The 13,543-nt window shown below is 38.0% G+C and overlaps 1 protein-coding gene across 1 annotated transcript in view; it reads right to left on the minus strand.

Annotated features, from left to right (window-relative positions):
* Nucleotides 1-331: 331 nt before the first annotated feature.
* BCAS1 (brain enriched myelin associated protein 1) overlaps nt 332-13,543 on the minus strand; it is a 56,309-nt gene continuing 43,097 nt past the window's right edge. Inside the window, exons 11-13 of the mRNA XM_075019633.1 lie at nt 10,758-10,823; nt 6,702-6,968; nt 332-1,234 (exon numbers count right to left, since the gene is read on the minus strand). Of these exons, the coding sequence (XP_074875734.1) occupies nt 1,160-1,234; nt 6,702-6,968; nt 10,758-10,823 (408 nt within the window). The 3' untranslated portion in view covers nt 332-1,159. The remainder of the gene's footprint in view (nt 1,235-6,701; nt 6,969-10,757; nt 10,824-13,543) is intronic.

The raw sequence follows: 13,543 nt of genomic DNA on the forward strand, positions 1-13,543 counted from the left end.
TACTCACATAAAGAATGACAGCTATTCACTCCGCAGGCAGGGTTTTTATGTGCTGATTTATGCCTTAATGTCACATCAATCATCAGAAAACAAGGATGTAAGTAACAAACTTTGTTTTAAGATTAAAGCAGCAAATGATTTTTTTGAAAGGATAAGTAGTTGTTTATTTCATCATAAGGAGGTCAAAATATACAGTACTGTATCATTCAAATGCTAGTGTGGATTAAAATGTCAGGCCCACATTTCCCTGTCTAGGTTAGCCCAGGGTTGAATAAACCACAGAAATCTTATTTTTCTGTAAAATTTATTAACTACAGTTATTACAGGAGTCTTGTAAAGCAGGGAGGTGCCTGGATTTTGGTTTTTATTAGAATTAATTACAAGTATGGATATAAACAAATATCTGATGAAACAACTAAGTTTCCTATCATCTGAAAAACATTAATAACAGGATTGTAGGTACAGCCTTGAAGTTAGGACTACGGTGGGGACGCGGGTGCCCCCTTGTGTTCCTATTAGAAACTTAAATAGCTTTTAATTCGTTATCCCACCTCACCAAGCCGAGAGAGAAGTTGTCTCAATCACGTAAAGCCTTTGCATTTTAGCGTTTTAATTTACATTAATAACCAATATGAAGCATAACTTTATAACCACTGATTCTATTATACTGCAGACTTTTTGCTAATTTCAGCTCTATTGAAAACCACAAAAGGTGACTTGGTTGTTTTTACACTTAAGTATAACATTTATCAAAGGAGATTTTTTTTTTTTTTCCTGGCTGCTTTAAAGCTCTCTAAAGCTGAGGATTTGTTGCTCATGCCTTGCCGCACAAACTGCATTCCTTTGTCACATGCATTTTTTTTCTGCCATTTATTTAATTCGCTGCCACTTTCTTACCTTACATACTCTACCCTCTATAGACTTAAAATCATCCACATGACCTTTCTTTAAATATACTACAAGTTGCTTGATAATCTTTAGAGTTGCTTTCTAACATTTAATGAACAAACCCTGTAAATGATATACCTTAAATAATACACCAATGTTTGCTTTAGCCTCAGGCATTTGATGACAGCCATGTAAAGGAAAATAATGAGTCATCTCTACTGCAAGGGAGTTTACAGAGAGTTGCTGATCCTTCAGCAGCCAAGTGTATTCATTACTTGGATTTCCCAGCAGGTAGGATAGACACTGGATCTGTTTGCACTTCCGCATCAGACATCCTTTTGGAACCCTATGGAATAAGATATAGAAATTTGTAACAATTTTCAAATATTTCAGAACACTTAAGTCTGTCATTATGTGCTATTTGCTACCAGATATTTTCCAACTCATTTCACCTCTCTGCTTTTCTTTATTTGCCCTTTATTTAATATGCATAAGTATACGAGCACCATCTGTATCATGACAATCCCAGAAAGCTACTGCTTGCAACTTTGCCTAAATGTGTTGGTTATTTTAATATAATTTTCCCAGTCAGCATGGAAAGCAATTGTCTTTAGAAACTGGACTAACATACAGAGACATGTTGCTGTGTACTTGTAGTATTGTAGTTTTGGCATAGCTCTCTCTAAAATTTCCCTGGCCTAAACGGTTCACTGAAACCATGCTAAGAGTCCTTCAAGCATGATTAATAGTGTATTATAGCCAGCCTTGGTCTGCTCTAAGTTAAAGGAACATTAAATATTTTTATGCATGACAGGTATTTGACAATGTTATAGTGATAAAGCTTTTTTACACTACAAATATAATTCTGGTTTTGGAACTGGTTCAAGATACTAATCCGGCTTAGATGAAGGAAATGCATAGATCTAGTTATACCAACTAAATTTTTTACTAGTAATTGATAAAAACTTGGTTTTAATTTAAGATGCCTTGACCTAGTTTTACTGGCCTTGAAACCATCAAAACTTCAGAACGTGACAGCAAAATGGATCCACAAACACTGTTCCAGAGGTCACTGTTAACACTGTAGGATGCCAATCCTATCTGTAGCCAGATGCCTAAATCATTACATGCTAAACAGAAAAATCAGCATGACAAATCTAAAGGTGACTGCTATGTGCTTTCCCTACAATAGGAACTGTGCAGTCATATGGGAATTGTCCTCTCACACAGTACGCTTCACACTGGAAACCTGACTCACAACTTCAGGTAACCATAGGACTATTCTGTGTCAGACTGGGAGAGTAAAAGATCTCAAACTTCCTCATCCCTTTCAGGGAAGTAAAAACAGTGGGGCTTTTATACTGACTAGACTCCGACTCACTGATATTCTTTTAATTTTTCACCTTTGAAAATCTAAGTATAAAAAAGAGCAGCCAAAAATCATAATGGACTAAAAGAATCCCATCTTTAACTGTAATCTTGTGCAGCTCAACTGGCCACAATGGGTTTGCTTCTGCTTACACCGACATTGAGTTTGGAAAATGGTCTAGAACAGAATAAGATTTTTTAGCCACTTATGTGTAGCAGTAAATGGAAGACACATAAAAAATAGTAACAGTTTCTAATATCCATCAAAAAATTCCAAACCAGCTAGTTGTTCCAAATTTATCCAGCAACCCTAAAAACCTACACATCAGTTAAAAAATTCCCACATTACAAGAGTAATGGAATCTGTCAGCTGTAGCTGTTCCTGTCTGCTGCATGAAGATATTAAGCCATTTCTAGACAAATCTAGGAAACAAGATTATACTATTTACCATTCTTCCTATATATAGGTGGAGGGAGGAGTAGAAGAGGGGGAGCTCATTTGAGATAATCCCCATTTTGACTCATTTAGCACATTCGCAGAAGAGTTATATGTTATTTGCTTATACTACAGTCTCCCTGCTGCACCCATTTTCAAGGTGATTGCTGATTAAAGCAGGAAGCTTTGAGGGAGACTGGCTGATGATTCTTGTTAAACTGGAATTTCCAAGCCTGATGTGAAATAAAGAACTTTGTTCCTGCCCTTTTAATGGACAAATTCCAGCTCTGCGCTCAGATTCAGAAGTACAGGTACCACCGGCTCACATCTTGCTCTCAGATACTTTGCATAACCCCTTTTAGTGCAGTAGAAGTTGTCTGCCTTTGTGACAGCTAAGCTGGAACATATTATTTTGGACAGAGCACTTTAAAGTGCACACACAGGAATGTCATGGTATTGGAGTATATTTTTTTTCCAGCTTGTGCTCAGGAGAAGTTTGTGTCAGTATACCAGATACTCTGATCAGAATAGGTCAGAATAGTTTCCACATGCTAAGCACTCCCAGCTTCTGACAAGTTAAGTATGAGTTATTCCAGCTCAGAAAACAATGTCATTAATCTTTTTTTTCCCCCTCATTTTCTTTCTAATCTAATCTTCCTAAGACTCACTAAATACCTTTGCATTTTATATAGCTTATAAATTAATCTCTTTCACCATAGGAACAACCACTGGATCTTATCGTCTGTGCTAAAACCACGCAGCCAGGCCGTAACACTGTTTGCTTGCATAAGTGGCTCCATTTGTGTTGAAAGTTTCAGCATTTGTTAGCCCAACTGGGAGCAGATGTTTGAACTGCAGTGTTCTCATCAGCTGCATTCTTGTACTATGACATCCTCTTACTCTGTGCCCTTTCCCAGAGGAATTGACAGATTCAGGAGAGAGTAGTGTTAAAATAGCTGCTATGGAAATAGCTCACCAGAATTTAGGAGGAGCTTGGTGGGCACAGGTTATGTGAGCAAGTGAGGCCTGCTGGATTCCCTGTTAAGTATCTCCTGCTTCCATTTTATCAGCATAAAGCTTAATATTTCTGCTGAGTTGTTACCAGATATTTGAGTTATCTTGAAATGGAAATTCTGGCATTGGTTTGCGTGTGATCTAATACTTTTAGATTAATGATTACAACTTCCTGGGACTTAGTATGATCACCCAGGAGATGTGTAGATTATTTTTTAGAAGCAATGCAGAGCTATGTTTCTTAGGTGTGGGTAATCTTCTTTGGGATAGTCAAAAAGAGGTAGCCATTTTCTATGAAATATTTTCCATACACAGACCTCATAGTTGTGTTTTTTTGGTTTGGTTTTGGTGTTTTTTTTTTTTTTTCCTCCCAGTTCAAAAGCACAATAAACTGACCAAATCAGCTATACTGGTATAATTTTTTTTTTAAAATGCCATCTTCTGTTAATGGGAGAGAGAAGCTGTAGGAATACTATTGGCCTCTATAATAGCAACAGAAGATGAGGGACTATACACAGCCAAACTGTCTGGCATACTACTCAAGCAAGCAAAAATATGTCACTGAACATCTCTACTTCCTCTACATTTATTCTGCATTTTTCCCCTCAAACAGTCTTTTTACCTCTTCATAATCTCCTTTCTTGCTCAAAAAAAGCTTTTTCTTGCCCTTTGAATCAGAGACACCTTTCCCGCCTCTCTCTGTGTCTTTCATGAACTTGCAACTTGAAAGCATGCTTCCTCCCTAGCTTGCACTTTCTCAACTCTCCCTTTCTGGAATAATTCTAAATTTGTGTATGTTATTAAACTCTATGAAAGATTTTTTTGATACAGCTTCGATGAATGACACTATACATAAAGTGCAATTGTCAACAGATAAACCCTTTCTCACAAGTGGCTACAGTAAGAATTTTGACAAAGGAGGCCTGTTAGGGCTTAATTTCAACAAATCTCTAGACCAGAGAAACAAATCTCAATTATATCTAGAAATAATAGAGGTAGTTAACATTTGCCCCATTTCTAGACAACCTATGCCAGAAAAATGTGGCTGTCTTCTTCCCCTCCAGTTGATTTAAGAGATCTGTTACGATCAGCTGAGTGGTTTAAGTAAGAGAACTCCTGATTTCACTGGGGGGGGGGGGCGGGAGGGAGGTTGCCAATACCCAGAGTGGGATGCAACACCTACACAGCATACTTGTGAGCACAGATCAGGTGTTACACACACCCACCGATGTTGCACACAATAGAAATTTCATATGCGATTCGGAAGCAAAGGGGGTGAGGAAAGAAAAGTGCATGTGTTTGATAACTTCAGTCAGCTAGTATAATTCACAGGTGCATATAAAACAATACCCTGGGTTTTTCACATTGTGTTAAGCAAAATGATTTCTCCTCTTGATTTCACTGGGAGTCAAGGTGATTGGAAGCCAATGCAAGTTGGTAGTTATTCCAGGTGCACTCCAGGACTTCCTTGCTCCATTGAAACTACAGGAAAACCTCACTGATTTTGTGGCAGACCAGGATTTTACCCCAGAACAATGGCAGAAGTGGCAAAAGCAGAAGTGGCTGAACTGTTGCTAATCAATATTACAGAAAGTTATTTTTCTTTTGTTCTTAATTCCCCTTCTAATGTATAATTACTTTGGTAATGCAAATTGCCCTCTGTAGGATACATAGTAATTCTGTGAAATGCGTGCAAATTAAACACTTTTTATGATGTGGAAGAACATCTGCCCCTGAATGAGTCATACTGGTCTGCACGGCAGCCTAACTTTATAACCCAGTGTCCTAACAGGGCTAATTTTCAAATCTGCATTACCATTTCAATCTATACTGCTTGGCTTTTCCTCTTTCAGGCCTGGAGGATTGCCTACCTGTCTGTCTTTGCTGACAGCCTAGAAGCAGGGTAGGGAGGAAGGAACAAAAGCTGTATGTCTCTCAGGGCCAGCTGCACTGGGAAACATTGCAGGTAACAGTCAAATCTCTTTAGGTTCTTTACATCACTTGAAATTTGTGATGAAGCGCAGTTTACACACAAGGTTTCCAAAAGATGCTCAAAATGAGCCCACAGCTCTGTGGATTCATTGCTGTTTTGACAGTGTGAGGAAAGAGGAGCAAACTGCATCCTTCCTATTGATTTATAAAAAGCAATGGAAATCTGTCCTCTTGCAGAGGCTTGAGAGACAGTCCCAGGTCTAACCTATGCTTTTGTTTCTGCAGTGGCCCCTCAATATGGACAAGGGGAAAAAAAAAAGCAGCTTTCCATCTATTTAATTCTCCGAGGAACCTCTAGCTGCATCAGTAACACCAAGCCTTGTAGAAACCCAAATTTTTAGTATGCTGAATTCTTTCATTGCTACATTTCAGGTATCAGTGAAGGGAGCATAGCAAATTTAGAGTAAGAGTTAACAAAATAAAGCAGGAATAGAAATACCATGTGTATTTTTTGTGTGTGCTTTAACTTGCCTATAATTGATTGCTAACATGAGGTGCTTATCTTGTGACCACTATTGCTGGCTCCCACCCACCCAGTGGTCTACCTTGATTTTTTTCCTTGCAGGGATTTCCCCCCTTGCAGGGATGTCCCAGCTGCTCTGAAGCAGCAGCTGAACCACCCTTGTGGCAGGCGGGTTACTCTGGTAAACCGGCACCACCTCCGCTTTTCCTTAATAAACACACCGTAATTTGTAGGTGGTTCAGTACCTGTTACAGGAAGAGTTGAGTCATCCCCGTAGCCAAGGCATGAACCTCTAAAACAGGGGTGTGGGAACAATTATAGCTCTCCCATAGTAAACCGAACCTGCCTGTGAATCAGTACCCTGAGGCCCAAGTTTTCTCGCCTTTGCCCAAAAACTTGCTGTTGTTTGGCCTTAGTCCTGCAAGCTGCTTGTGAAGTTGCACTCCATCCGAGCACAAGTCTCGCATGGTTAATGGCTTGCAGGCTGGGTACTTAAATCAGCTGAAAAATGACTAAAAAGATAAGATCAAGTTAACGTACAAGGCCCTTAAAAAACCCTCCAAGTGACTGCCTCTTCTCTGTCTTCTTGAAGGAGGGTTCCTTTGAAGCATCTCCTCCGTTCTGGATGGAGTCGGTCTCGGCTGCTTGCTGCTCCCGGGAGTCTGGCTGCTCCCTGCTTTCCTGTTTGCTGCCTTTCTGCTTGCTCAGCTCCACTGTAGACTTCTTGTCTTTTGAACTCTCTTTGCTCTTTTGGCCCACAGGTTCACTTTCAGCTGGGGCAACTGGCTTCTCTGTAGAGTTTAATGTCTAAAGCAGTTTCAAACAATGGTTATTTTTAGTGTTAAATGTAAACATTTTGGAAGGCGATCCATAAATATATTAAAAAATGAAAGGCCACCTGGCAGGGAGAAATCCTGCTGTCCAACAGGTTTTCGTTTACAGAGTTTGGGATGAACTCCTGCAGCTTTGACTTAGGGAAGGACTCCCAGGGAGCCGATAGAATTACTTACATGAGCAAAGACTGCAAGATCAAACCATACCTGCATAGATTTGCTTTATTTACACACATATCTATGCTGAAGCTGTTTTAGGAGGCAGAAAACATGCATGGAAAGATGTAGAGAGTCACAAGCATGCACTTCCAACTGAGACTCCCCCAGTTTTTGCATCCCAGGCTGTGAAAGCACCCAAAAAGTGCAAGGGAAAGATTTGGGAGAGAAAGGAAGTAAAAGACACCATAAAGCAAAGGATAAAAACAACTCCGCTATAAAACCACAACACTCCACCAAAAAATTAACAACATAGAGCTTGGCTATGGAAGGTCGCAGCATCATAGAAAATTTCATGCACAAATGCAAAAGAAGAGATAAGAAAACATTCCAAAGACAAACACAATGACAGAGCAGCTATATATAGTAAAGGAAAAGATTCTGAAACTCAGAGAAGTAAGGGATATGTTTGAAGTTCACAGGAGAAAAATCAGATCTGGCAAACAAAGGATAAGACAATGAAATTGTCACGGTTAGCAGAGTAGCAAATGACTAGATATGGTTTTGCTAGGAGACCTGTTTGCAAACGGGATTTTCTTTTTCTTATGCAAAAATAATATTTCCTTATTTATTAAGGTAATAATTAAAATTGCACACCTATTTGCCTTGTTGAAAATCTGGAAATCTTACATCTGTCTTCAAGGCACAGCCTAGAGCTTAAAGTTCTGTAATTTTTCCAGCTTTGGGGATTTTACCACTAGTCTTGAAATATTTGGTGTTCTTCTAAAGGCCTAGGGTTGTACACTTACACGACAAGCTTAGCTTTCATTAAAAAAAAACACCCAACAATTTTAGACATCATGATTTCAGAGGAAAACTGAAAGCAGAAACTCTAGAGAAACAGAATGCAAATACACCTCTCATATCTATTAAAAAAATAAAACAAACCTCAAGCCACTCTAATTTTGGGGAAACAAGAATGAGAGGGGGTAGCAATACTACCACTGGCCTTTTTCAATTGATTCACCTTTCTTCCCCACCTAATCTTAAAAAACCCCCACATTTCAATTATAGAACCTACAACCATGTAATACATTGTCTTGACCGGTTAGCTTAAGTCCTCAACAAAATACGTGCTTGTATTTAACTATTTCCATTTCCAAAGGACAGACATACATGGGTATATATTTGCTTACATCTGGATTTGTCTGCTTTTAGACTTAAAAGATACCATCATTAAGCTAGTCTTTGCTCTAGTTCTGCAGGAGACACATGAAGAGAGCACATGAAACCTGGAGATGCAGGTGATCAGTAGCTCCATACACCACAGCCAGGCACCATCTGAGCGTCAATAGTTTATTCAGGCAAATTCAACAGCCTCAGAGTAGAGGAGAACTGTCATCTGGGGCTGCACAGACACTGCACGCTACCTGCATCTCGTCCACCCCGCCTGAGGAGAGACACCTGCCTGGACGCACGTCTGAGTGCCCGAGTGATGCAGGAGCTCTCTCAGCACGAGGACGAACAGAACTTCAAACCCCCAAATTTAATTCTGTCTCTCTCTGACTCATTTTAACTATCAGACAGGAAGCTCTCAGTTGCTGAACCCATTGGTGAGTTTGACGAGATCCTTCTTACTCTTATTTGCCTTAGCTCGCTTTTGAAATGTTTCTTTCTGGTACAATTGCAAACGTGCACATTCAATTCAAAAATAACCACAGCACCCAAAATACAGCTATGAGACTGGATGTGTCTGAGTTCAAAGGTACCAGAACAACTTCTAACCCTTATTAACACTCTGTGAAATCTGTGGGTTTACTCTGCGGGTGTAAAATTAGAGTCGAGTCTTCCTCACCACACGTGTTTGATTGTGTAGGTGCCTGATAGTTACAGTATTGCAGCTAAATCTGAACTGGATGCAACAGGACTATTTCTGTGAGCAGGTTTTGGCCTTTGATGTTAGTCAAACAAAACACTTTAAAAATATTCATAATACATTTTCCAGGCAAAATAAGAAAAAAAATTCCAATCAGATAATCTCTTTGAGGTGTTTCATATTAACCTTGAAAGGCAGGAAATTGGCATATTTTATATTGATGGGAACAGCTCAGGAAATACAAAGTGAAGCCTATGAATAATGAAACATGTTAATGTTTCTTATTCTAAAGGGTGATCTGCACCTGACAGATTGCTTTTACTCGCTCAATGTTAACAGTGCCACTAAAAAAAAAAAGATTAACAGGATAGTATTTTTCCCCATCATATTACAGGAGACCTTAATACAAGGCTGCATTTTAAGTGCAAAAGGCAGACCCCTAAATTTACACAGATTTTGGATCAGTGTTTTAATGTATTTCTGTAACATACAGAATAGCAGTGATGAAAAGTGAAGAAGAATCACAGCATTCCAGAGATGCAATAGCATAATTTAAGGAGATCATTTCACAAAAATTCTAAAAAAGGAAAGAGTCAACAGCAGATACAGTCTTCCTTGAGCTCTTCTCTATAATAAAACCGTGCTAATTTACACTATTGCAAATGAGAGAAGTAGGGAGACTAATAAATTGATTTAAAAAAATGGAAGGAAACTGGCTGTCAATTAAAATAATAAAAAACAGATCCAGGACTGTAACTTTAGTCACTTACTCAGATCATTTCACAATGCTGTTGTATGAAATAAGGAATAAATGTCACAAGACAAGACCTTCTATATTTGGGATGCTTTTAGAGAAATAATTCATAAAGATTAACCTTAGTATCATAGAACATCATGAAAATAGGAAGACTGAGAAAATTTTACTATTAATTAAAAAAAGGAAATAAAAAAGGAAATTCTGAAAGGTCAGTTTTCAGTATGACTTCAGTTTTGCTCTCAGGTTAAAGGAAACCCTATGTCTATACACAGAACCTGTGTTTTATCTCTCATTACTGAATGTAATTATTCTGGATATCTTGACTTGCAACAGATGAGGGTTTGTCTCTCAGAAAAGGTAACTGTATTTGTATTTCTAATGAAAATGTGATTTTTTTTTTCTAAAGCCATAAAGCTTATAATGTAAAGGTCACATCCAAAGTTTTGGTTTAGCTTTTCTGAGCATAGAATGAAAGAAACAAAAGCTGAATAAGAAAAAATATGTTCATGGCTTTTGTCAAATTGCAGTGAACGGTTTTCATTCTCAATTTCTTTTCTATGGAGTTTCCACCTAAACGATCCTTTCCTCAGCAGACAAGTAAATCAACAAAGTAAAAATTATTCTGTCTGTGTGTATTTAGTTTCACTACCTAAGCCAAGGTGCATGCAGAAAGTAAAATAATAGCAAGGGTTAGGAATAAAACTGAACATAAAGGCACTAATTATTTTAAGAAAAGGAACAAACCTGGAAAAAAAGCTTTTTTTTTTTTAATCTGATAGTGACTCTTTAAAATCTTGTTTAATAGTATGAAGAGATAAAATAAATAGATAAGTAAAGAAATATGTAAAAATATGAAGTTCAGTGAGCATGTAGCACTTTTCGTTCAGGGATTTTTACATTTCAAAAGCTAGAGTTGTATGGAAGTAGGTGACAACAACCCATCACCAAAAGATGAAAAAAATCCAGGCACTTACTTGGTGACAGGGGCTTGGGCCATTTACCTCTTCTGAACTGGTTGTCCCTCCATCACCCTTGACTGACTAAAATAACAAAGGATTATAGGACTTCTAACTGGGTTCCTGTTTGAGGCATTAATTCAACACAAAAACACACATGAATCAAAAAATGCAAGATTTGATTTAAGCATACTCTTTACAATGCTAAACCAGAATCAGACATTTCAGAAACTCTACTAACATTTTCGAAATACCCACATCTCCAAGGTAGATTTTTGCTAGTTCTTTCCTATGTGAAGTGATTGTCTCTTGCAAGTCAATTTTCTCATTAAGGCCTGAGAAATATGAATGAGGTCTTAGTGGACCAGAGATCACATCAGCCAGTAAACAAGACAGTGCTATCAGCCCTGCCACTGTAGTTTTCTAGGAGAGAGCTTTTGCTTGCTTTTCAGAGGCAAATCTATCTTATAAGATCTAGTGGGACTTCCTTTCTATTTAACAATCATACTAAGCTTGCATACCCTGTGAATAATTAAAACCCACTCAGCTTTATAGAAATATTTTTGTATTTTATCATCAGCATCCATTTTTCCTTTCCAGTTTATGCCTTCTCTCTCTATACATCTAAGTAATGGCCCTTCTTGGTGCCCACTCTTCCCAGCCCAGACAACCAGAGCAGACCCTGAGGCTGTACCACTGGCAGGTCATTCAGAGCAAACCTTGACTTGGAAATATGTTTTTAAGGTATGATCCCCCCGTTTCTATCTAGATTTAAAAGTGAGAAAAAGCTGTTTGACAAAACTAGCTCAAATTGTCACAAATCTTGTAATATTAGATTAAGGTTTAGTTATAATTACTAATATAAAAGAAATGAAAGGTATAATATATATATATGTTTAATTAAAAAGTGTGTTGGAGGGTTCAATGTGGCATTCTCTTAAGTACCATATAAGCCACAGAGCTTAGCAGTAAAGCATAAAATAAACTCCGGAATTTCAAAGTGCCCAAATTTAAATGTCATTTTTCATTGCATAAGTTCAATGAAAACAATGAAAGGATGTGACTTCTGTTCTAAAGATAGATCAGGCGGATTTGTGGTTTTCTGCAGCTTGTAGATTTGTTACTTGAAGCACAACAGTATCAGCTTGATCCTATGTATGGTGTTATTGCAAGGACCTATTTCAGGCTCTGATTTTCCTATAAACCCACAGAAAATCACTATGTAGCAACAGCATGATAGAAAACTAAACCACTCCATGACAATTCATTACTTGTCACAAATTGTAGGAAAAAATTCTCTTTCTGGAACATGCTGCTGTGCACTCTCTTGTGTGTTTGTGCTCGTGACTCTTTATCTGTGTAAGAGATTGCAGAAATGGAGGGGAGGAAGCACAGTGTGGTCTGTCTTAACATTACAGGATAGAAACTCAGTCCAGAGTGTATGAAGATGTATTGTGATAAGATCTGGTTTGCATTTCTATTTCAGTAGGTCTTTAAATACCTTCAGGAAAAAAAAAAAAACAGTTTATGCTATAACAGCAACCTCTTTGTTACCTTTTTTCCTAAAAAAAAGTCCAAACCAAAACAAAACAGCAAAAAAACCACCCTGCTTTATCCAACCTTTAGTAATCTATCTTTTTTTTTTTATCAGAACATAAATAACAGAGTAAAGACCTTGAGGTCTTTGCCTAGACAAAGTTCTCTCTTGCCTTCAGTGAAACATATACGTAACGATCACAAGGATTTCTCTCTAGAGCACTGCTGACCTTTCATCCTTGCCTTTGGTCATTTAGGATTGCTGCTGCTGAAAGCTTACTGAAAGGGTTTTCTGCTTTTTGGGGCAATAAGAGTGGATCAGTATATCTTTAAATGGAGGAGGGTGGGGACAGGCAATAGACTTGCTACATTTTCATGAGTAATGAAGGAAAATTAAGTTGGGACAACATAAATTACCTATTCTTAATTCCAAATGCTATTTATTATGTAAAAGTTTATTTACGTGGGGAAGTAGGCCAGCACAGACACCGCAGACAATTTGGAAATAATATTTTTTGTTATTCCAGAAAGATATATTCTTCTTGGATCAACTTCATTAATCCAGAAATAGGATATTTTATTTGCAGAGACTATACTCAACACTATCTCAAACCAACCATGCTTCCAGTCAACTTCCTGGCTGAAGACAAAGGCTACAGCCTCAGTTTAGAATTGGTAATTCTGCTTATTCTGTTTTAAAAATGCCATTTTACACCCTTATCTCCACAAAATACCTCAAAACAGACATTTTGAAAGGATTTATCTTACCTAGCTTTGCTTCTTGTTTATATTCTATGGAGAACAGCAGGAGCTTTTAGGGCTCACATCATCTGACATGTCTTAGATCCTAAGGGGCTCTCAGACCTGCTCACCTCTAACCAGTGCCTTTAAAGGGAACCTGGGGTGAATAGCTCAGGTGTAGCCATTTCTATCAAAACATCTGCATTGGGTCTGATGTATCCTACCCTGTAAATAAGATAGCTATTTGATTTTCATTGATAAGGCGTGCCTTTCAACTGGCAACACAGGATTTCACATTCATGTAGGTGTGGCTTAGTTAGATAAAAGAGCAGTGGTATTTCTTCATCTCTTATTGAAGCACAGGGCTTTAAACTAATACTTTATATCTTTCTATAATTTCCCAATAGTTTTTGTAGCATTAGTTAACCCTCTCCCATTTTAACCACAGCAATGGCTTTTGTGACCTTTGCAATTGCAAACAGACCACAAAGAAGGGATGTCTGTATTGAGCAAGTCAGCAGGCAGAC

The sequence above is a fragment of the Buteo buteo genome, chromosome 2, assembly GCF_964188355.1.
Source record: "Buteo buteo chromosome 2, bButBut1.hap1.1, whole genome shotgun sequence".
NCBI lineage: Eukaryota > Metazoa > Chordata > Aves > Accipitriformes > Accipitridae > Buteo > Buteo buteo.